Raw genomic sequence first — 26,180 nt, forward strand, 5'->3', positions numbered from 1 at the left:
AGAAAATAACTTTAAAAAAAGTCTGTATATATGTGTATCATTGGGTCACTTTGCCATACAGCAGAAATTAACACAACTTTGTAAACCAACTATACTTCAATTAAAAAAATAATGGATAAACAACAAGGTCCTACTGTATAGCACAGGGAACTACATTCAATACCCTGTAATAAACCATAATGAAAAAGAATATATATATGTACAACTGAATCACTTTGCTGTACAGCAGAAATTAACAGAACATTGTAAATCAACTATACTTCAATAACATTAAAAAAAAAGAACCAGTGTAGAGCTCAACGTTTCAGTACATCCTTGCAAAAGCCCATGAGGGGCCACTGGGCGACACAGTCAGGGCTCGGATGCTGGAATCTCAAAGTGGGAGGGACCTCCACCAGCACTGCCACCTCCTGCTCACACAGCACCTGTGCTCCCCACCTCCACTCCAGCCCTATAATCAACGGCCACTGCTTGGACATCTCAAGGTGTGTCCTCATGACCTCACCAACGGTCGAATAATGACAGTCCTGTTTGCCAAATGCCAAGGAACCCAGCTCAGAGCAGAAGCATCCTACATCTGCTCATCTTTAATGCTTAAATCAAATCCCAAATGACCACATTCCCTTTACGGAGGAGACAGGCTCAGAGAACCAGAACAAATAACCCAAAGTCACGCAGCCAGGGATATGGATAATCCAAATATGCTATGTTTCCCAAGTCTGGGTTTTGCTTCTGCTTCCCCCAAGTCTGAAAACACATGTGGAATTTGAACCCGAGACCTCTCACCAAGCCAAGACCCACGGACCCCAGACCCATAATAATGAGAAGCCCAAGGCAGCTTACGATAGGGCTGGGGGCACAGCTTGGTGGAAAATTATCTTGAGAAAGGGGGCCCCGCTTTCACACACCCCCAATTGCGAGCTGCGTGGTGGCCCCACCTGCCAGCACGGATATTGCCCACCTGGCACAGAGCATGTACCCATGAATTTCTAAAGGAATGAAGGCTGCCCTTGACACTTCCATATTCCAAAATCCAGGTGCACATGTGTCACCTCCCCTGAGACCTGCACCCATTCCTCAGCCCCTGGTCCAAGGAAGCCCTTGGAAATCACTCCACCCTCCACCCCTGCCCTTGGCAGAAGACCCAGCCCTGCTCACTCACAGCTCTGGGAAAAAAAACAATTTGCGTTTCTAACCCCTGGCTATGGTGATTGGCTCAGCGCTGGGCAGGTGACCCCATCAGAGCCAACGAGAAGCCAGAGGAACTTTTTGCTGGGCTCTTCACTGGGCTGAGTGAGTGAGATGTGTAGAATTCAAGAAGTCAGTCCTGATTTAATTTACTCCCGCCCTGGATATAATCAAATTGAGACCAGAGGCCATCAGAACCTTGAGCCCACCAGACTCTGAGCTTTGGAAACGGATGCTCTGAGAATATAACACACTGGATTAACAACATGCCTTTGTTTAGACAGACGAGAGAAAGTGGACAGTTTTTACATGTTGCTTTCCACAAAAATTTAGTTAAATTTTAAGTCCATTTACTAAGAAAAAAAAACATGCTTCCCTGGACTATTTAAAGGTTTATTTTAAAGTTCCAAGACTGTAACCTTGAGACTCTGAATGTCTATTTTAGGAAACTACATCTGTTAGAAAGTTTGTGGTAGAACAGCACTCATTTTACATTGGAAACTGCTTGCTTTAGTCCAACCCGAAGCTTCCTCATCAACGTTGTGCTCGACTCACTGACTCGGACTTCTCACTAACTTAGTTCTAAATAACAACCACCACCTAAGACTGAACACACTCTCGTAGAAGAAGGCAAACAGTCCAAGGCGTTCCTCCTCACAAAAAGGTAACCCACCCACTTCTACAAGATTCACATTAAATAACACAATGTGAAATGGATTTTCCCTGACAGAAATCTGAGGCTGGAGCTATCAACCAGAGGAAGCGGGGTCAACAGCCGGGGCCTCGTGACAGCATTCAAGCCCCTGAACTAAGCCACACCACAACTGATCATCTTTGGGGTGCCCAGCGCTGGGAGTGATCCTGGCACTCAACAGACCTGTCATGTGTGTCTGGGGTTCCAGGGAAGGCAAGGTGAGGTAGGGGTGGCTGAGCAGCTCTTTGTCCCCAACCCCTTGTTTACACTCCAGTTATAATTTTCTGATCCCAGTAGAAGCAGATGAGATTCTTTTCCTCCCGGGTGAGGACATCTTGTCTAGAAGGAACCAAAAGCATTACGACAACTACAGCTTTGTCTCAGGAAATGGGGCTACCCAGGGGCTCTGGGAGAGCCAGCCAGCACTCAGGGGAAGAGATAAATGGAAAAGGACATCCCCAAAGGTCATGGCCCTGTCCGACACCCAAACCCAGCTGCTGATCTTACCGAATGGTGGGCTGGTCTCCACTCAGGTGCTTAAATCTCCGGTGGAGCTGCTCGATCTGGTCAGACGAGACTAAGAAGTAGGAGAAAAAAAGAAAAAAAGAACATGAGAAAGGCATCATTGACCTTTGAACTCGGAGCTACGGGAGGGAGGCTGGAGTCTCACCCTCACCCTCCTGTTCCATTCATCCTCTCGCCATCTCCTACCAAGGCAAAACGAAGCTCAGGATGAAGAAGCAGAGAACGGGTTTGCCATTCCTCCTGGTAACACAGCTCTGGGGTTATTATTATTAGCTCTGCCCCTTTAGCAATAAGACAATTACTACTAATAACAGCTCGTGGGACACGACAAACGTGAACCAGGTCACTCTCTCTTTCCTCAGCTCATTAAAGAGATGGTACCTGCTTGTCTGACTTCCTCCCCTCCCACTCCTGGAGATGGGCATTTTCCCCACTGAAAAAGGGGCTTCCTATGTCACATTAAAAGAGACAGAGGAGGAGGGAAGGGGGAAAGTGGTTCAGGCTGGTGCCGGAAGTGATTTGGGAGACCCGTAGTAAGAAGTGTACAGAGAATCTGGTAAAGCAAGAGAAGTGGAAGGAAAAGAAATAGAATTTTGATCACTGCTGTTGTGGGCAATGTATTTAGATAACCTCAATTGTTTCATTTTCTTCCTTCCAGTTTGATTGAGATATAATTGATGTGTAGCACTGTATAAGTTTAAGGTGTACCACATGATTTGAGTCACATACACTGTGAAAAGATGACCACAGTAAGTTTAGTGAATGCCCATCATCTCACATGCAAAATTTAATAAATCACTGAAGAAATCAAAGAGGAGCCAAAAAAAAATACCTAGAGGCAAATGACAATGAAAACACAATGATCCAAAACCTATGGGATGCAGCAAAAGCAGTTCTAAAAGGGAAGTTTATAGCAATACAATCTTACCTCAGGAAACAAGAAAAATCTCAAATAAACAACCTAACCTTATACCTAAAGCAACAAGAGAAAGAAGAACAAACAGAACCCAATGTTAGTAGAAGGAAAGAAATCATAATGGTCAGAGCAGAAAAAAATGAAATAGAGACGAAGAAAACGACAGAAAAGATCAACGAAACTAAAAGCTGGTTCTTTGTAAAGATAAACAAAAGTAATAAACCTTTAGCCAGACTCATCAAGAAAAAAAGGGAGAGGACTCGAATCAATCAAATTCGAAATGATAAAAGGAGAAGTTAAACAGACACCACAGAAATATAAAGGATCATAAGAGACTACTACAAACAACTACACGTCAATAAAATGGAGAACCTAGGAGAAATGGACAAATTCTCAGAAAGGTACAGCCTTCCAAGACTGAACCAGGAAGAAATAGAAAATATGAACACCAATTACAAGTACTGAAATTGAAACAGTGATTAAAAAACTTCCAACAAACAAAAGTCCAGAACCAGATGGCTTCACAGGTGAATTCTATCGAACATTTAGAGAAGAGTTATTAACACCTATCCTTCTTAAACTCTTCCAAAAATTGCAGAGGAAGGAACACTTTCAAACTCATTCTATGAGGCCACCATCACCCTGATATGAAAACCAGACAAAGATACCACACAAAAAAAGAAAATTACAGACCAATAAAACTGATCAACATAGATGCAAAAATCCTAAACAAAATACTAGCAAACCAAATCCAACAATACATTAAAAGGGTCATACACCATGATCAAGTGGGATTTATCCCAGGGATGCAAGGATTCTTCAATATCTGCAAATCAATCGGTGTGATAAACCACAGTAACAAACTGAAGAATAGAAACCATATAATCATCTCAACAGATGCAGGAAAAGCTTTTGACAAAATTCAACACCCATTTATGATAAAAACTCTCCAGAAAGTGAGTATAGAGAGAACTTACCTCAAAATAATAAAGGCCACATATGACAAACCCACAGCTAACATCATTCTCAACGGTGAAAAGCTGAAAGTATTCCCTCTAAGATCAGGAACAAGACAAGGATGTCCAATGTCACCACTTATATGCAACACAGTTTTGGAAATTCTAGCCACGGCAAACAGAGAAGAAGAAGAAACAAAAGGAACCCAAATTGGAAAAGAAGTAAAACTGTCACTGTTTGCAGATGACATGACACTATACACAGAAAATCCTAAAGATGCTACCAGGAGACTACTAGAGCTCATCAATGAATTCAGTAAAGTTGTAGGATACAAAATTAATACACAGAAATCTCTTCATTCCTATACACTAACAACGAAAGATCAGAAAGAGAAATCAAGGAAATAATCTCATTTACCGTCGCAGCAAAAAGAATAAAACACCTAGGAATAAACCTACCTAAGGAGGCAAAAGACTTGTACTTAGGAAACTATAAGATATGATGAAAGAAATAAAAGACACAAACAGATGGAGACATATACCACGTTATTGAACTGGAAGAATCAATACTGTCAAAAAGACTATACTACCCAAGGCAACCTACAGATTCAATGCAATCCCTATCAAGTTACCAATGGCGTTTTTCACAGAACTAGAACAAAAAAATTTTTTAAATTTGTATGGAAATACAAAAGACCTCAAATAGCCAGAGCAATCCTGAGAAAGAAAAATGGAGCTGGAGGAATCAGGCTCCCTGACTTCAGACTATACTACAAAGCTACAGTAATTGAAGCAGTATGGTACTGGCACAAAAACAGAAATATAGATCAATGGAACAGGAGAGAAAGCCCAGAAATAAACCCACAAAGCTATGGTCAATGAATCTATGACAAAGGAGGCAAGAATATACAATGGAGAAAAGACAGTCTCTTCGATAAGTGGTGCTGGGGAAAACTGGACAGCTACATGTAGAAGAATGAAATTAGAACACTAATATCATACACAAAAATAAACAAAATGGATTAATGGGGACTACGCTGGTGGTGCAGTGGTTAAGAATCTGCCTGCCAATGCGGATTTGAGCCCTGGTCTGGGAAGATCCCACATGCTGTGGAGCAACTAAGCCCGTGCGCCACAGCTACTGAGCCTGCGCTCTAGAGCCTGCGAGCCACAACTACTGAGCTTGCGTGCCTAGAGCCCGTGCTCCGCAACAAGAGAAGCCACTGCAATGAGAAGCCCATGCCCCACAAAAAAGAGTAGCCCCCACTCGCCGCAACTAGAGAAAGCCTGCGCGCAGCAACGAAGACCCAATGCAGCCAAATAAATAAATTTTAAAAAATGGATTAATGACCTAAATGTAAGGCCAGACACTATAAAACTCTTAGAGGAAAACATAGGCAGAACACTCTCTGACATAAATTGCAGCAATAACTTCTTTGATTCACCTCCTAGAGTAATGAAAATAAAAACAAAAATAAACAAATGAGACCAAATTAAACTTAAAAGCTTCTGCACAGCAAAGAAAACCATAAACAAAACAAAGAGACAACTCACAGAATGGCAGAAAATGTTTGCAAATGAAGCAATCAACAAGGGATTGATTAATCTCCAAAATATACAAACAGCTCATGCAGCTCTTATATCAAAAAACAAACAACCCAATCAAAAAATGGGCAGAAGATCTAAGTAGACATTTCTCCAAAAAAGTCATAAAGATAGCCTAAAGCACATGAAGACATGCTTGACATCACTAATTATCAGAGAAATGCAAATCAAAACTACAGTGAGGTATCACCTCACACCAGTCAGAATGGCCATCATCAAAAAGTCTACGAACAATAAATGCTGGAGAGGGTGTGGAGAAAAGGGAACTCTCCTACACTGTTTGTGGGAATGTAAATTGGTACAGCCGCTACAGAGAACAGTATGGAGGTTCCTTAAAAAGCTAAAAACAGAACTACCATATGATCTAGCAATCCTACTCCTGGGCACATATCTGGAGAAAACTATAATTTAAAAAGATACATGCACCTCAATGTTCACTGCAGCGCTATTACAATAGCCAGGACATGGAAGCAACCTAAATGTCCACTGACCGAGGAATGGATAAAGAAGATGTGGTACATGTATACAATGGAATATTACTTAGCCATAAAAAAGAAGAAAATCATGCCATTTGCAGCAACGTGGATGCAACTAGAAATTATACTAAGTGAAGTCAGACAAAGACAAATATCATATCATTCATATGTGGAATCTAATTTTAAAAAATGATACAAATGAACTTATTTACCAAACGGAAACAGACTTACAGGTATCAAAAACAAACTTATGATTACCAAGGGGGAAAAGCTGGGGGGAGGGATAAATCAGGAGTTTGGGATTGACACACACACCCTACTGTATATAAGACAGATAACAAACAAGGACCTACTATACAGCTCAGGGAACTCTACTCGATACTCTGTGATAACCTATATGAGAAAAGGATCTGAAAACGAATGAAAATATGTATATGCACAACTGATCTCTTCGCTGTACACCCGAAATGAACACGACATTGGAAATCAACTGTACTCCAATAAAAGTTAATAAAAAAAAGAAAAAACTATTTTTTTCCGTGTGATGAGAACTGTTAGGATTCACTTTTCTAACAACTTTCACGTATAACATACGGCAACGTTTGTTCTATTTATCACGTGGTACATCACATCCCTAGTACCGATTTATCTTATAAGTGCAAGATCGTACCCTCTGACTGCCATCATCCAATTCCCCCCTCTCCCCACCCCCAACTGTTTTAGACAACCTACGTACAGTTGGTTTTTTTTAATTACCATTTTTGGTGGGTAGGCCCTGTTTATTCCACAGCTAAGACTGGGCCTGGTGGGTTCCAGGTTTTAGAAGGCTTCCACCCACGTGTCGGTGCTTATTTTATGAAAGGCACAATATTAAACCCTTACGTGTACCTTCTCACTTCCTCCTCAAAACAACCCTGTGAGTAGATACTTTTTCCCTCTGTTGTATCACTGGAAAAGTTCAGCTCAGAGGGTGCTATGATCACACAACTGTGACTGGTAGAACTGGGATTCAACCTCAAATCTCCCCAGCTGCACAGCCCATCCTTAACCGCTACACAACATCACCTCTTTTCCCAGAATATCCTAGTGTTTGAGGCCCTTAGGCCTGGTGCCTGGGGACTATGGACAGTTCTGGCAAAACTTTCTGAAATGGGGCTTCCCTGGTGGCACAGTGGTTAAGAATCCGCCTGCCAATGCAGGGGGCACAGGTTCAAGCCCTGGTCGGGGAAGATCCCACATGCTGCAGAGCAACTAACCCCATGCGTCACAACTACTGAGCCTGCACTCTAGAGCCCGCGAGCCACAACTACTGAAGCCCGCATGGCTGAGGCCCATGCTCCGCAACGAGAAGCCACCGCAACGAGAAGCCTGCACACTGCAATGCAGAGTAGCCCCCGCTCGCCACAACTAGAGAAAGTCTTCGTGGAGCAACGAAGACCCAATGCACCCCCCCCCAAAAAAAAATTAACATAAAATAAATAAATTTTTAAAAACTTTCCGAAATGGTGGCTGGGCTGGGGAAGGGCTCTCTCCCCGCGCCAGACTCTTGGCATTTCTCATCCCTTAAGCATCTTTTCTCTTCCTGTTCCAGAGGTAGCTAATTTCTGGGGCCAACTGGTCACCTTACTTTACTTCATGTTTTTTTTAGCCTCAGGCTCAAACTGTGATCTCTTCAAGAATCTGCAACTCAGGGGACTTCCCTGGTGGTCCAGTGGGTAAGACTCCACGCTACGAATGCAGGGGGCCTGGGTTCGATCCCTGGTCTGGGAACTAGATCCCGCGTGTACGCCGTAACTAAGAAGTCCGCATGCCACAACTAAGAGATCCTGCATGCCAGCAACTAAAAAAAAAAAGACCCCGCATACCGCAATGAAGATCCCGTGTGCAGCAACTAAGACCCGGTGCAGGCAAAGTAAACAAATAAATAATAAATAAATATTCGAAATAAAAAAGCATATGCAACTCAGAATTCTCAAGCCTTTCTAGAAGCTGTTGTTGGCTAGAAAATACTCTTTACGATGACCAACCCATCCCGAAGGCCTGCTATGTGCTGGGGGAATGGGGCTCATCTCCACACATTAGCTCATCTGTTCCTCATGACGCCCTGGCAGGAGGCTGCATCCCATGTTACAGATGTAGAAACCGACACTCGGAAAGGTCAGGTAACCCTTGGGGACAGTTATCACCTTTCTGGAGGAAAATACAGCCATTTACGTCATATGTATGTTAGCACGGACATTCGTGTATTCCATGGTCTGGCCATTCCACTCTTAAATTAAGTACATACCCAACAGAAAGGCGTACCTGTACACATCAGAAGATGTGTAGAAGGATTTCATGGCAGTACGATCTGAAGAGCCCTAAACTGGAAATTATCCAAATGCCCTGCAATGGCAGAATGAAGTGTGTGGTATATGCAAGTAATGGAATAGGATACAGCAGTGAAAATGAACAAACAGTATGGACAATAACTTGGGTGAGTTCCAAAACATATAACAACAAGCAGAAGAAGCCAGATGTGGAAGAGTACCTACTTTATGACTCCATTTACACAAAGCTCAAAAACGGGCAACACCCATCTACAGTGTTACGTCAGGACAGGAAGGCTACATACGATACGATCCCAACTACCTGACATTCCGGAAGAGGCAAAACCACCGAGACGGCAACGAGGTCAGCGGTTACCGGGGGAGCGGTGAGTTGGCGAAGCACAGAGAATTTTTAAGGCAGTGAACCTACTCTGCATGGTGCTATAATTATGGATACATGTCATTATACATTTGTCCAAACCCACGGGGTGTAGGACGCCAAGAGGGAACCCTCATGTAAACCGTGGACTCTGGGTGATGAGGTATCAATGGAGGTCCATCAATTGTAACAAATGTCCTCTCCGGTGGGGGATGCTGACAGTGGGCGAGGCTGTGCGTGGCGGGGGGGCAGGGGGCCATGAGTAATCTCTGTACCTTCCCCTGAATTTTGCTGTTCACCTAAAATGGCTCATAATAACGTCTTAATTTTTTTAAAAGTTAGGATAGAAGTTGCCCTTGATGGGGCAGTAATTTGAATGGGGCATGAGAGGGTTTCTGGGAACTGGAAGCGTTTAATTCTTGATCCAGCTGCAGGTTACACAGATGTGTTCTCAGCAAGTTTGGGGATCTGCATGCTCACTAGTGATGCACTCTTCTGTATGTGATGTCGCAATAAAACATTTACTTAAGAAGCTCAGCAGTTCTACTTGGCGGGGATTTATCCTGAAAGAATAAATCCAACGGGTGCAACAAGATGAGTACATAACTGTTCACCGTTGCATTCTCTACAACAGTGTAAAAACTGGACTCAACCTCAGGGCCCACCAAGAGCAGATCAGTTAAATACTTTATGGTAGATTCAGCCAATTTAAAAAAAAAGATGCTGCGTTTAAAAGTGACAGTTGTGTACTGAATATGAACATACATTCCAACATAATGTTGTATAAAAACAACTGCTATGAAAACAGCATGAACCCCCATTGGGAAGACATCTAAATATATACAAATGTATATAAGTAAGGAAAGAAAAGCAACCTGTTTTCCCCAAATAATAATAGCAATTATCTCTCAATGCTGGGATTAAAGACTATGTTTGTTTTGCTTTGATTCATCTATATTTTCCAAACCGTCTCTTATACAATATATATTTATTAGTCATGTAATGAATATTTTAAGCACACAATATGGTCCCATATGGGACAGTCGAGGGATCTCAAAAATATTGTTAGTGGTGAATCATTCATTGGCAAGTACTGCATCCTGGGCACGTGTGTGCTTATTTAATCATCTCCGTGACCCACTGACCAAAAGACAGACGATTCCCATCTTACAGACACACAGATCAGTAACCTGCTCAAGGTCACTAAACTTCAAAGAGGCAGACCCAGGATTTTAACTTAGTCTGTCTGGCAGAACATGTGTGGTTTAGTTTAGGTTTTCTTTCTAACTGACACCCCACACTGCCTCGCTTTAGGTGATCAGATTACACGGCCAATTAGAGTTCTCAGCTCTAACTCACAGATCAAAAAAAATTACGCTGATGCCATCTGCAGCAACATGGATGGACCTAGAGATTGTCACACTAAGTGAAGTAAGTCGGAGAAAGACAAATTATCGTATGATATCGCTTATATGTGGAATCTTTAAAAATGATACAAATGAACTTATTTACAAAGCAGAAATAGACTCACAGACATAGAAAACAAACTTATAGTTACCAAAGGGGAAAGGGGGGAGGGAGGGATAAATGAGGCGTTTGGGATTAACATACACACACTACTATATATAAAATAGATGAACAACAAGGGGCTACTGTATAATAGAGAACTATACTCAATATCTTATAATGACCTATAATGGAAAAGAATCTAAAAAAGAATCTATATATGTATAACTGAGTCATTTTGCTATATACCTGAAACTAACACATCGTAAATCAACTATATTTCAGTAATTTTTTTTAAATACACTGATCTGTTGCGAAATAATGATCAGAAATTAACGCCAACCACACGCTCCTAAACCACCTCCATGAAAAATAAGTGAGAGAGGCCCGTCATAAAGCCACGCCTGGCGGGGTTCCATTTATACGAAACGCTCGGAGGGGCAAAGCCATAGAGACAGAAAGTAGACCAGCGGTTGCCTGGGGCTGTGGAAAGAGAGAGGGAATCATTGTTAATAGCAAAGGAGTTTCTTTGACGGGGATGAAAATGTTCCAAAATTAGACTGTTACACAACCCTGTGATTATACTACAAACTGAGGACACTTTATTTTTTTTATTTTTTGCGGTACACGGGCCTCTCACTGTTGTGGTCTCTCCCGTTGCAGAGCACAGGCTCCGGACGTGCAGGCTCAGCGGCCATGGCTCACGGGCCCAGCCGCTCCGCGGCATGTGGGATCTTCCGGGACCGGGGCACGAACCCGTGTCCCCTGCGTCGGCGGGCGGACTCTCAACCACCGTGCCACCAGGGAAGCCCTCAACTGTGGACACTTTAAATGGGTGAAATGCAGGGGATGTGAGTTATATCTCAATAAAGACATTAAGAAAGAAGTTAGTGCATAAACATGACAATAGCCGTTAATTAACAATAGGCATTCATCGAGCTGTGTCCTGGGCACTGTGTTCGACTTTACTCTTGACAAGCCTTGGCTCACATAACTCTCAATCAATCCTATCAGGTAGGCACAGTTTTCTCCCCAACCTAGAGATGGGAACACTGAGACCTGCCCAAGGTCACACAGACAGGAAGCACTGTGTAAACCATAAACCATCTCAGACCAGATTTCTCTAATGAAGAGTTTGCAGCTAATTGCATCCAAAGTGCATGCACACATGACACACGCACCTTTCTGTCCTGCTTGACTGAAAGCAGAGGAATTAGGAGGACAAACTCCCCAATTCTGGTTCCCTCTTTTTGGCACTCAAATCCTCAGAGCCAAGAGCTCAGCCCTCAGCTAAGCTCCTGTGCCCTCAACTCCGGCCCCCCAGGCTGACCCTGGGCCCCCGATAAGGTCTGTCCCATGAGCGCCTGATACACATGTGCCCATGTCACACCATGGAAGGCCCTGTCTGCTGTCCTCTCAAGGGTTCCCGGGACGGAAGCTTTTCCAGTTTCCCTGCTCCTCACTCTGAGCCCTCTCTCCAGGCCCCCGTGAGGTCACAGCTGCCATGGGAACGAGAGGCAGAGACACCTTGAGCCTGGCATCTCACCTCATTATTTTGGGTATTCGATTTCAACCTGAGGGAAATATACACCCTTCCATGGGGCTGGTGGGAGTTTAATCTGCCCAATTTTGTGTGTGTGGGGGGGGCAGGGCAGAGTGACTTGTCATTTTGTATCAAAAGTTTAAACAAGTATACGCTGGTACTGTCCAATACAGAGCCACATGTGGCTACTGAAATGTGCTGAAGTGTAAAAAAAAAATACCGGCTTTTAAAGACTTAGTACGAAAAAAACGTAAACTGTCTTAATAATTTTTATATTAATTATATTTGAAATAATATTTTCGTTATAATGGGTTAAATATATTATTAAACTAACTTCACCTGTTTCTTTACTTTTTTTTTTTTTAATGTGGCTACTAGAAAATCGGGAATTACATTCCATCTATTGCTCTTTGAAAATTTAGAATTATTCCACCTCGCATTGTATTTGTGCTGGAGAGTGCTTGGTATACATGCTCTGAAGCAGCAACTTGATCCCTAGGAATGAATCCCGAGTAACCGAGACATATGTACAACGATAAACAGATAAGAATAATCATCGTTGCCTGTTTCAAACAGGAAAAAATCGGGGCAATGCCGGGCCACGGGAAACGGGTTAAATAAATCCTGGTGCATCCTAGACGGCCTGAGAAAATATGTTTAAAATATCGTGGGACATCAGAAAATGTTCATGGAATACCATGACATGGGAAAACCAACAGGCAACAAAGATCTCATTTACATCCAAGTTCACATTGTTATACAAGTGTGTACACAAGAAAAATTACGAAAGGTTCACAACAAAATAGTAAATTGTTCCGGAAGGTAGAATGACAGGACATTTCCCTCCTCTCGCTCCTTATCTTTGCTTACCTGTCCTTTAACTTTTCTGCAATTCATAGGGATTACGTGTGTGATCTTATTTAAATTCAACAATTTTTAACTTCAACAGCTATAATGAAAAGTAAAACAGAAAGTACCTAGCGCTGGTGACACTGTGGAGAAACTGGACCCCTCGGACATTGCTGGTGGGAATGGGAAATTGCACAGCTGCTGTGGAAAAGAGTTTGGTGATTCCTCAATAAATTAAACACAGATTTACCACACAATCCAGAGATTCTGCTCCTAAGTATATAACCAAGATAAATGAAAACATACGCCCACAGAAAAGCCCATACATGAATGTTCACGGCACTACAGTGCATAACGGCCAAAAGGTAGAAACAACCCAGATGTCCATCAACAGGTGGATGGATGAAGAAAGCAGCTCATGCAACTCAATATCAAAAAGACAACCCAATCAAAAAACGGGTGGAAGATCTAAACAGACATTTCTCCAAAGAAGACATACGGATGGTCAAAAAGCACGTGAAAAGACGCTCAACATCACTAATTATCAGAGAAATGCAAATCAAAACTACAATGAGGTATCACCTCATACTGGTCAGAATGGCCGTCATCAAAAAGTCTACAAACAGAGCTGCAGTGAACATCTTGGTACCTGACTCTTTTTGAATTTTGGTTTTCTCAGGGTATATGTCCAGTAGTGGGATTGCTGGGTTGTATGGTAGTTCTATTTTTAGTTTTTGAAGGAACCCCCATACTGTTTTCCATAGTGGCTGTATCAATTTACATTCCCACTAACAGTGCAAGAGGGTTCCCTTTTCTCCACATCCTCTCCAGCATGTACTGTTTGTAGATTCTTTGATGATGACCATTCTGACCATGTGAGATGATATCTCACTGTAGTTTTGATTTGCATTTCTCTAATGATTAATGATGTTGAGCATTCTTACATGGAAGTAACCTAAGTGTCCATCAACAGATGAATGGATAAAGAAGATGTGGCAGATATATACAATGGAATATTACTCAGCCATAAAAAGGAACGAAACTGAGTTATTTGTAGTGAGGTGGATAGACCTAGAGTCTGTCATACAGAGTGAAGTAAGTCAGAAAAAGAAAAACAAATACTGTATGCTAACACATATATATGGAATCTAAAAAAAGAAGAAAAAAAAAGGTCAGAAGAACCTAGGGGCAAGATGGGAATAAAGATGCAGACCTACTAGAGAATGGACTTGAGGATATGGGGAGGAGGAAGGGTAAGCTGGGACAAAGTAAGAGAGTGGCGTGGACATATATACACTACCAAACGTAAAACAGATAGCTAGTGGGAAGCAGCCGCATAGCCCAGGGAGATCAGCTCCGTGCTTTGTGACCACCTAGAGGGGTGGGATAGGGAGGGTGGGAGGGAGGAAGACGCAAGAGGGAAGAGAATATGGGAACATATGTATATGTATAACTGATTCACTTTGCTATAAAGCAGAAACTAACATACCATTGTAAAGCAATTATACTCCAATAAAGATGTTCAAAAAAAAAGTCTACAAACAAATGCTGGGGAGGGTGTGGAGAAAAGGGGACCCTCTTGCACTGTTGGTGGAAATGTAAATGCGTACAGCCACTGTGGAGAACAGTATGGAGGTTCCTTAAAAAACTAAAAGTAGTACTTCCATACGATCCAGCAATCCCACTGCTGGGCATGTATCTGGAGAAAACTAATTTGAAAGATACATGCACCCCAATGTTCACTGAAGCACTCTTACAATAGCCAGGACATGGAAGCAACCTAAATGTCCACCGAAAGAGGTATGGATAAAGAAGATGGGGTACATATATACAATGGAATATTGCTCAGCCATAAAAAAGAATGAAATAATGCCATTTGCAGCAACATGGATGGACCTAGAGATTGTCTTACTGAGTGAAGTAAGTCAGAAAGATAAATATCATATGATATCACTTATAAGTGGAATTTTAAAAAATGATACAAATGGACTTATTTACAAAACAGAAACAGACTCACAGACTTCAAAAACAAACTTACGGTTACCAAAGGGGAAAGATGGAGGGGAGGGATAAATCAGGAGTTAGGGATGAACATAAACAAACTATTACATATAAAACCGATAACCAACAATGACCTACTGTAAAGCACAGGGGACTCTACTCAATGTTCTGTAATAACCTGTTGGGAAAAGAATCTGAAAAAAAATGGATATATGTATACGTATAACTGAATCACTTTGCTGTACACCTGAAACTAACACAACATCGTAAATCAACTATACTCCAATAGAAATTTAAAATTAAATTTAAAAAATAAGTACTGGGGTGTAATGTACATGGTAAATATAATTAACACTGCCGTATGTTATATATGAAAGTTACTGAGAGAAAATCCTAAGAGTTCTCATCACAAGAAAAAAAAGGTTTTCTTCGATTTCTTTAATTTTGTATCTATATGAAATGATGGATATTCACTAAACTTACTGCGATCATCACTTCGTGATGTATGTAAATCAAATCATCATGCTGTACACCTTAAACTTATATACTGCTGTATGCCAATTATATCTCAGTAAAACTGGAAGAAGAAAAAAGGCCGGCAGCACAAATAGTTATTTCCTCCCATATTCAGTTTGCTTGTTTACTAAAAACTACATGTTTAAGGAAACAAAGAACAATATTTGATTAAAAATTGATTTAATAAAAAAGTGTTCTATCCATACAATGGAATATTATTTGGCCATAAAAAAGGATGGAGTACTGACACCTGCTACGACGTGGATGAACCTGGAACATATTCTGCTGAGGCAAAGAAACCAGACACAAAAGGCCATATAGTGTGTGATTCCACTGATGTGAGATGCCCAGAGTAGGCAAATCTACGGACACAGAAAGTGTGTGAGTGGGGTGCTAATGGATATGGGGTCTCTGCCTGGCCCTGGCCCCAACGGTCAGGCTGCCGCCCTGGTATGCTAAGCAAGGAGTCACTGGGGAAGGAGAGTCGTACAGACCAGGGGTCAGAGACAACACTCAGGAAGGAGGGCGGGAGGAGACTAGGCGCCGAGAAACAGGCCCGAAATCTCCCACAAGGTCCGGCCTCCCTCACGTGACTTGCAAGGAAACCGAAGATCCCCATTTACCCACGTCCGCTACGGGGCGGTCAGGACTATTTGAGCCTGGTGGTGAGGGGCATATAGAATACCACTTGCTTCTTCCTCCCAGAATCTGGGCTGCCCTCAGGGGTGTGAGGGCCTGACGGACTCCTCCGTGGCACACCTGTATCTGCTCAACCCTCTGACAGGTGCCCCCACCACTCATTAAGAGAGATTTACTGAGTGCCTCTGGTTTGCTGGGCACCTGCCAGATGCCAAGGATGCAGACACAAAAGGCAGAGCTCTCACCTCGCTGGGATCCAGGGTCCTAAGTGCAGTGTCCGCTTGCCAAGGAGCACCAAAGTTGGAGTAGGGCTTCCAGCCCACGGGGATGGGGTGGGAGGTGATGCCCAGTGGGATCCCAGGGGCTGAGGGCTGGCGCAGGCAGAGTGGGAAGAACTCGGGAAGCTCCAAGCCCTTTAGCACGGGTGGGAGGCAGACTAGGAACAGGGGCACAGGAGTGGGGGGTGCACACGTCACACTAAGGCACTTAGACTTCACCCTGAGTTTCCGGAGGATGCTAAGCCACAGAACAAGATCCCATGTGCCCGGCAACCGAACGGAGGGCTGATGCAGATGATGGGGCTGGGTACCCACTGAGAGGTGGGCAGGTGGAGCAGTCCAGGTAGGGAAGGGCGCTCAAGACACAGCTGAGAGAAGCAAGGGTGGTTGAGAGCACGCAGGCTGCTTTCTCCAGGGGCACGCCAGAGCCACCCTGCCTCCCTCCGTTTCCCCCTGCAGTGCCAGCCTGGATACAGGCTCTGGGACTCCAAGTGGCATCACTGGGAAGGGCTTGGTGGCTTCCAGTACCCCCAAAGCTCTCCTGCTGGCTGTGTCCCGAGAGACTGGCCAGTACTCAACCCAGGCATTGGCCGAGGTCCTGCAACACAGAGATGCGCCCAGCCAGACAGAAAGGTGAGCTAACCCCATCGCTTCCAAGAGCTGCAGGTTCAACCCCCAGCTTCTCGTCTTACTAAACCTTCTTCCCAAGACTGTTAACTTCCTCCTCCGAAATTCAGAGATAATAATAGCACTGCCTACATGTGGCTGTTCCTACCACGAAAAACAATCAAATCACATAAACAACATGCGTAATCGTCAAAGCGTGGGAACCCAAATGTCCATCTACTTGTGAACAGATGAACAAAATGCGGCATCTCCAACCAATGGAACATTATTCCACCAGGAGACAGAATGAAGCAGTGACGCTTGATACAACCTGGATGAGCCTTGAAAACATGACATGAAGAAGCCAGACATGCAAGGCCACTACTGTAGGCTTCCTTTTATATGAATCTCCCAAAGTAAGCAAATCCATAGAGACAGAAAGTAGGTTAGTGGTTGCCAGGGGCTACGAGTTGGGAGATTAGAGTGACTGCTGACGCTTCTTTCTGGGGTGATGAAGATGGTCGGGAAATACAGTGGCGATGGCGGCACATCATTGTCAATGTGCTTAATGCCACTGAATTGTATGCTTCTCTGTTGGCCCAGTGGTTAGGACTCCACGCTTCCACGGTTGGGGGCCCAGGTTCAACCCCTGGTTGGGAAACTAAGATCCTGCAAGCCGCACGGTGCGGCCACAATAAATAAATAAATAATAAAAATAAAATAAAATGGTTAGGACGGTAAATTTCATGTTATGTGAATTTTGCCCCCATTGAAAAAAATAATGATATACACACTGAGCACTGAACCTGGCCGGAAGAGCGTAAGATCCTGGAGCCGCCATGCTTGCTAGTATTATGTCCCCAAAGCAATAATCTCATGGTACCCATGCGGCTCTTCAGCTGCCTCCAGGATCCCAGGGGAGAGAGAACTTGTGCACCTCCTGGAATTACAGCCCAAGCCATGACTAAGCTGGGGCCTGGGCAGGGAGAGCGAGGGACCGGCCTCCACAGCCTGGAAGGGACCCTCCCCCACATGCCTGGCACCCACACGATGCTTCACGGTGCCGGATGCCCTGTTCCTCTCCTCCACCTGCCTGCCCCTTGGAAGCCATGTGCCGGGAGTGTACACATGCCAGACCACACCTCACTGCTGGGAATTTAAAGTAATCCAAAGAGGCACCTGGGTGCCCTCGGTCTTGAGAATGAAGTTATCAAACTCAATTCTCTTCCAAAGCAGAAGCAACGACAAGAAGATTAATTGCTGGCCTTCCTCCAGCAGCTTTCAACCCTTTGCTCGAAAACGTCAACCCGCTTTGTAAGGGCAAAAGCCGAGGGGTTCCCAGGAAGAGCCGCCCCAGGCCCGTGCCAGCCTGAGGACGGCAGTTATTTTAGGTACCGAGGGTCTTGTTAGGATATTTCCTTTTGTTTTGTTTTCTGCACAGAATGAATCCTCCAGATCTCAGGACTGGAGGGGACTCTGGGACAGACTGAAGGGACATGATTTTAGAAAACATTCTCCCCTCATGAGCAACGAGACAACTCAGAAAGCTGTCAGAGTGGGTGAGCATGACTCAAAGTCACACAGACCATGCTCTGCTCACCCGTGCTCACCTTCCTACGGCTAGCCTCTGTTCTTTCCCATTTGCCTTAGAGCAGTAATAACAACCACCAAGTGTCAGCATTTACTCAGAGGCAGGAACTAAGCCAAACACTTGACACACATGATCTTATTTAGTCCTCATCACAGTGTCTGCCTCTCCTGGGGGTATCACACCCATTTTACAGATATGGAAACTGACTCTCAGAGAGGGTAAGTCACTCGCTGAAGGTCACACGGATATAAGTGGCAGAACTGGGATTTGAACCCAGGTCTGTGACTCCAGAATCTGTCCTCATGACCATCTGCTGTGCTGTCTGCCAAAACTAAGAAGTGACTGGGACAATGAATACATAACTAAACAAAGAGAGATGTCTCCATTTTAATAAAAAGACTAAAGATGAGGAAGGGAGAAAAGCAACAGCTAATCGGCGGAGATTTGGGCACTTTTCAGAGTCTCTAGGAAACTGGTTTTCACATTCTTCCAGAATCTTCAGCTCCAGATTTACCAAAAGCATGAGGGCTTATTATGGTAGGACATTTAGGTAAAGAACTCCAGTATCAGGACTTCCCTGGTGGTCCAGTGGTTAAGACTCCACGCTTCCAAAGCAGGGGGTGTTGGGTAGATCCCTGACTGGGGAACTAAGATCCCACATGCCACACAGCATGGCCAAAAAATACTAAAAAAAAAAAAAAAAAAAAAAAAAGAACTGCAGTTCCTTCTACAAGGAGCTAACACAGACTTTACATTCCACTACAAACCTGTGAAGCACTGGACAAAATTAGAAAAAAATTTAAGACATCACTAAGCTTGAAAGAAAGGGAAATCCCCAGGTGCCAGAAGCAAGGAGGGGACTCAGACCCAGCAAGTGAGGTGGCCCAGGGGTACCAGGATATTTCCGGGCTCTCACAGCAAAGGTGTGGCTTCTAGCCCACTGAGTGACAGCAGTAGCCTTGGGTCCATACGAGTTAGAAGTGAGACTCCTATCAAAAGCTAGAACACAAAGGGCTGCCTCTCCATATAAGGTGGGACAGAAAAATGTTCCCTGCTGGCCCAGAGAATCAACAAGGAAGCTGACTCTGCAGAAGAGGTGGCAGGGTGCAGAGGAGAGGAGGGGGACTCTATGATGAATCAAAACTCCAGGCCTGTGTCATTCACAAGAGAAAAATCCAAACCTCTGTGGCACAGGAAAGCCAAATTGAGGAATTAATGTAAAAAGTGTTTCCAGACCAGCGAAAGCCCTAAGGTACCCAGAACAACAAATGCAAAGCACTGTGTGAGGTACTTCTATAGCCCAGGGCACAGGGTACTCTCCTGGGAGAGGTACTTCAGCTAAGCCCATCTCTACTTGGTGTGGCCTCAGCATGAATCTGGAGATGACTGAAAACCAGGGGGGAGCCAGCCCAAAGATGAGCTCAGAATCAAAAACCAAACTACACAGCAAATGACCACCATATGGGATAATCAGCAGACACAGTTAATAAATGGAATGGACCCCCAAGAAGATGAGACAGCAGAAACTATACAGTAAGCTTCAAATTATTACAAATAATGTAAGAACAGTGCCCTATGACAAAAGCAGTGAATCTGAAAACCTTATAGAACTTACAAAATGTTTTTTTTTTAAGTCTATGGAATTTAAAAAACTAAGTTGGGTTAAGGCAGCAAAGCTGTAATAGCTAAAGAGAGAATTAGTGAATTGGAAGACAGACCTAAGGAAACAAATCAAGATACAGCACAGAGCAACAAAAAGACAGGAAATATGCAAGAAAAGTAAAGAGGCATTCAGGACAGAATGACACGGTTCATCCCCTTCCAAAGTAATTACTGAGGAAAAAGATTAGGAGAAAGGGGAGAGGTAATATCTTCATTATGGAAGATATCAGTCAATTTTAGAATAATACAGCATAAACCATTCCCAGGCAGGATAAATTAAATCCACACCTACACAAAGCACCTAAAAAAACACCACCAACAAATATTTTTATTTATTTATTTTTTTCCAACAAATATTTTTAAACAGAGGGGAAGAAGCAGATTTCTACAAAGAAATATCAATCAGACAAAAGAGACGACTTTTCAACAGCAAGAAGAGACCAAAAACTCAGTGCTGAGAGAAAACATGCAGCAACCTCAAATTTTATACCCAGCCAAATGATCATTCCTGTAGCCTGGCAAAATAAAGACATTTTCAGACAAAGCTGACAACTCACAGGGACTCGTTGCAAACTCCATGGAAAGGTGTGTTACATAAGAAGAAACTGAATTTGGGGACTTCCCTGGTGGTCCAGTGGGTAGGACTCTGTGCTCCCAAGGCAGGGGGCCCGGGTTCGATCCGTTTGGGGAAACTAGATCCCATATGCATGCTGTGACTAAGAGTTTGCATGCAACAACTAAGAAGCTCGCACACCCCAACTAAAAAAGGATCCTGCATGCCGCAACAAAGATCCTGCGTGCCACGACTAAGACCTCGTACAGCCAAAATAAATAAATATTAAAAAAAACCCTGAATCTGTAAGGAAGAATGGCTGCAAAAATTAATAGAGTCTGCATAAAACAAAAACCAGTTATGTAGGTTTTTAAATTAAAGAAAAAATACTACAGAGTGATACAAATTAAAGTATGCTAAGGTCCCTGATCATTAGCACATCAAGAAAATGACAAACTTGACTCATGTCAAAGATGGCAGGCGTGTCACAAGTGATATGAATTACTGAAGGAAGTTACAGAATACCCTTAAAAAGGAGATATATGGCCAGCTTCTGAAAGGTTTACAATCGAAACGATCTGTACCTGCCAACAACTATTGAACACTTACGACGTGTGAAGAGCTTTACTCAAATTCTCATTCAATCCTCACAGCAGCCCCGGGACACATTCGCATCATACAGATGAGGAAACTAAGACTCAGGGAGGCGAAGTTTCTTGCTTAGACAGTAAACAGCAGCGTCGTGATTCAAACCCACATCTACCTGCTGCTAAAGGTCAAGGTGGTGGAAGGCTAGTCTGTGTCCACGTGGGACCCTGGCTGAGGCCTTGGAGATGCAGGAGAGGACAAGATAAGGGAACTCCCGAGAACTACCAGGTGGGTGAGGCCTGTGAAGTGCTGGGTGCTCACCTGGGGTTCTCTGATCACTGAGACCCTGGCATGGGTGCTCAGGAGCTGGGAAGGGCCCCCCTCCCTTTCTCTTTCCGTCGCTGTATAACTCAGCCACACCAACCGTGCTGCTGTCTCCTGCCTGGCCACCCTCCCAGAGGTACCTGGGCCCTGAGACCTAACTGCTCCCTTTCACCTCCCAGGGAGCTGTGCTGAGAACAGAAGGCCCACTTCTGACAGCCTGCCCGTCCACAAAGGTCACACTGTTGGGACAACAAAGGGCCTTTTTGTCCTCACGCTTAAGGTGATTTCCACCACTGGCAGAAATCACCCACTTGACCTTCTGGTTTTATGAATTAATAACAAAGATGGAGCCGGCGACTGGATGGCTGGCAGGACCAGGGTGCCAGCTTCCTCCTCGTCACCTTGCCCAGCCTCTCCAGGCTAGGAAAAGGAGGCCCTGCCTTATCTTCCCAAAGCAGTGGGCACTCCTGAGCCAAAAACGCCTTGTTCCCTGGGCTTGAGATAGCAGATACTAAAGTGCTTTGCAAAAGTGGAAGCATCTTATCGCGGCATTTTTTCTGTAGGATTGGGCCGTATGGCATATCTGAGCAGTGATTAAATTCCATGTTGCATTCTGGGGACCATTAACTCACAGAAAAATTACCCTGCCAGCGCGGGGATGGGGGAGGCAAGAAAGAAAGATGCATGAGGGATCTAATTACTACCAATCCGTGGAGCTGAGAAGTCTTGGAGCGGATTGCCGGTGGCCTTCACGCAGAGAAAATACAACTTCTGAAACAGACGTGAGCCACACAGTCAGACCCAGGAAATGGAGGGGGTCTCTTCTTCTTAGCCCTCCCCACACCCCTCACACTGCTCATCACCAAGCTTGCCCTCCCTGGGGGTTTGGGGGGGGGGGCACAGCCCACACTTCTAGAACTTTCCACATCACCCAGAGCTAATCCTATCTGCCTTGAGGTCCGATTCTCCCCTTGCCAGCTGGGTAAACAAGTGTGTGGAACACTGTTAACAAGGTCACGGGGCAGCAGTGTTGCCTCTCACAGATAATACGACTTGGGGTCACTCACACTTTCCATCTATGTTATGTCACGTGGGAGAGGTAGTTTCTCCTTGCACCCAAAAAACAGTGTTTTTTTTTTTTTTTACAGTGTATTCCTAAATTTATTTTTATTTAATTTTTATTGAGTATGGTTGCTTTACAAGGATGTGTTAGCCCCCACTGCACAACGAAATGAATCAGCCATACATACACATACAGATACCCCCTCCCTTTTGGACTTCCCTCCCATTTAGGCTACCACAGGGCATTAGGTGAGTTCCCTGTCCTATACAGCATGTTCCCATCAGCTGTCCATTTTATACAGAGTATCAATAATATATATGTGTCAATCCCAGTCTCCCAATTCCTCCCACCCCACCCCTTTCCCCCTTGGTATCCATACATTTGTTCTCTACCCGTCTCTACTTCTGCTTTGCAAGTAAGATCATCTATACCATTAAAGAGGCCTTGTTTTGAATTTGGGTTCCACACACAACATCTAAGTGACCTTTATTTTAATTATATTTTGTTTTTACTGAATTATAATCGATTTATAATATCAAAATCGTGTTAGCTGCAGTGTACAGCACAGTGATTCAGTTATACGTATGCATCTAAGTGACCTTGAGCAGTCACCTGCGTGTCTGAGCCTCAGTTTCCTCATCTGTAAATGGGTAACAAAAGTCCCACTGGGCTCTTAGGAGGATGAGATGATGGATGGAAAAGGCCCAAGAAAGAGCAGCTGTTACCTCATCCACAGCTCTAGACCGTCTCGTTGACTGCCACGTCTTCAAAGGGGTGGAGACGGCGGCTCAGAGAGGGCTGCGGCCTGGAGCAGGCGTCCCAGCACTGCCGCATGGGGCAAGCCCGATGATCGCCGGCCTCCGAGCCCTATTCTGCAGCTACTGCTAACATGGGATGACCGGATCCAGGTGCACAGAGTACAAAATGGGCCAGGGCAGGGGGTGCTTCTGGGTGCCCAGGAATTAGTTCACTTGCTACCCAGCTCTTTCCCGCACGTTTCCACACTGGGAGCACCCAGGGAGTGGGCAGAGGTCTGGACAACCCACCCGACCAAGGCAGAAAAGGTTCCAGAGGGCTGGGGTCACTTGGCCCTCCCTGCTGTAGTTATGACCACTGCTCCCAGGGCCCCTGAGAGCTCAGCCTTTGGGGACCAGTCCTCCCAGATATGTTTGTTCCTCCCTCAGCAGGGAGCCACCATTTTTCATTCTTCTAAAAAAATATATTACTTTCTTATTATTACTTTCTTATTGGGATCTGATTTACATACTGTGGCATGTATCTTCACTGTTTTAAGAATCTCAGGAAAGTTGAGGGTCCACATCTCCCAGAGCCCCACGGACACAATTCTGCACCCCACTTTATGGGTTTTAGAGACTCCCCAAAGATCCCAAGTTAAAACCACAGTCCACCCCAGAGGAAACGGAAAGGGAGCTAATAGGTCTTGTTGGCCATTTAGCTCCACAAGCCTTGGTGACAACAGGGTGAACACAGTGGTACCGGCCGGTCTGCCCTTACCCCTCAAGGCCCCGAGCTTCAGGAAGGCAGGGGAGGTGTCATGCCACCAGGGCACGTGGCATGTGGTGAAGGGGCTGAGGCTGTGGTCTGGGGCTGCTTGAAGACTTTATAACCCAGGAGTACTGCCCAGCTGGGAGATTCCAGTGGAAAATGCAGTGCCACCCCTAGAAGCCAGCCCAGGCCACACAGGCCTCCCGCATCTCTGGTTCCCTCCCCAAAGGATGAGGTCCGGGGGTCAGACCAGGACTTGAATCCCGCCTCTGCTTCTCAGTGGCCTGTGGCAGTCACGTCCTCTCTTCAACCTTGACTTCCCCATCTCTGGAATGGGAAAGCCACAGTGTTCCTGGGAGGATTCCATGAGCCACCGCGGGGAAACTTCATAGCTCAGCAGTGTCTGGTAGATGACAGGCGCCCAATAAACATTAGCTGTGGAGCTGTCCTGGAGCCCGAAGGAAAAAACAGACCCCTCCACTCTTCCCAGATCCCTCCTCGTATTCTTTCCTTTCCAATTCCAGAAGCAGACACGGGGTTGGGGGGACAGGAAGCGGGGGCCACCTCCAGGCCAGCTCAAGGTGGGGACAGGGAACACGCTACAGTGAGTGATTCCTTTCTTCCTGTCCAGCGTCCACGTCACACCTTGGGACACACATTGGGCTTGACACCACGCCTGCCACGGAGAAAGGCCAGCTCACCACTCGGACACACAACCAGAATGCCTTCGCTCGGGTTTTTAATATGAACTTTAACAGTCTAGGTAGTCAGCTTTCCTGGCACAGAAAAGATGTTTGGGAGTACTTGTCCATGTTTTAAATCAGTCGATGAGACTCTGACAGGCAAGGCGAGGTGGGCGTGCAGACCCAAGGATGCCCTGCGTGAGCGAGCTTGCGCTCAGGCCTATTTTTGGCAGGGCTGACGTGGCCAAGGCCAGCTGCTGGTGTGGCACTAGATTTTATACCGGACACTGGCTCCTGGGCAATACTCCCTGGGTTATAAAGTCTCCAGGGCCTTCACCCCTTCAACGTGAACCTCTTGTGTTCTCACTGAGTACAGAGGTACTGAGTACACTCCCCACTCTCAGGGAGCTCCAAGTTTCAAGGGGGTGGCAGGCGACAAAACTGACAATTATAACAGGGTGTGATGTGAGCTATTACGGGAGGGAATGCAGGGGCTGCAGGAGTGCTGACGATGGGCATTTAACACACAAAGGTAGGAAGGAGGGTAGCCAGGGATGGCTTTCTGGAAGGAAACAATAGCTAAGCTGAGCTCAGAACGAGGAAGAGCATGAGTTTCATAAAGAGACGAGGCAGGGCTTCCCTGGTGGCGCAGTGGTTGAGAGTCCACCTCCTGATGCAGGGGACGTGGGTTCGTGCCCCGGTCCGGGAGGATCCCACGTGCCGCGGAGCGGCTGGGCCCGTGAGCCATGGCCACTGAGCCTGTGCGTCCGGAGCCTGTGCTCCGCAACGGGAGAGGCCACAGCAGTGAGAGGCCCGCGTACCGCAAAAAAAAAAAAAAAAGAGAGAGAGAGAGACGGGGCAAAGAGGAAACGTGCGCGATCTTCACCTGGGTGGTGGTTACAGAAGTATGGCCATATGCAAACGCCGCATTATGTGAGATGGGAAGAGTGCTCCAGGCACAGGGAACCGATTGTACAAAGGCCTGGTGGTGAGAAAAATATACGGGCAGGCTGTCCTACCCCTTCTGGGTTCCTAGAAATCTGAGGGGCAACGAAACACAGTGAAAGTACAGCAGTAGCAGGACAGAGAGCCTGGGGATCCCGAGATCCCTACGCCTCCGCTTATGAGCTGCGGGACGGGAGGCAAGTTGCTTGACTCCTCTGAGTCTCTGTAAAATGGCCACAGTACCACCTTCCCTGGAGGACTAGCATGAGGATTCCAAGA

At 45.1% G+C, this 26,180-nt stretch overlaps 1 protein-coding gene across 2 annotated transcripts in view; it reads right to left on the minus strand.

Annotated features, from left to right (window-relative positions):
• Positions 1-26,180, minus strand: part of TESC (tescalcin) — a 62,757-nt gene that overhangs the window by 33,544 nt on the left and 3,033 nt on the right. For both annotated transcript variants that reach the window (XM_065890360.1, XM_065890359.1), the window contains exon 2: positions 2,390-2,459. In XM_065890360.1, the coding sequence (XP_065746432.1) occupies positions 2,390-2,459 (70 nt within the window). The remainder of the gene's footprint in view (positions 1-2,389; positions 2,460-26,180) is intronic.

This window comes from Phocoena phocoena, chromosome 13, assembly GCF_963924675.1.
Source record: "Phocoena phocoena chromosome 13, mPhoPho1.1, whole genome shotgun sequence".
NCBI classification, from domain to species: domain Eukaryota; kingdom Metazoa; phylum Chordata; class Mammalia; order Artiodactyla; family Phocoenidae; genus Phocoena; species Phocoena phocoena.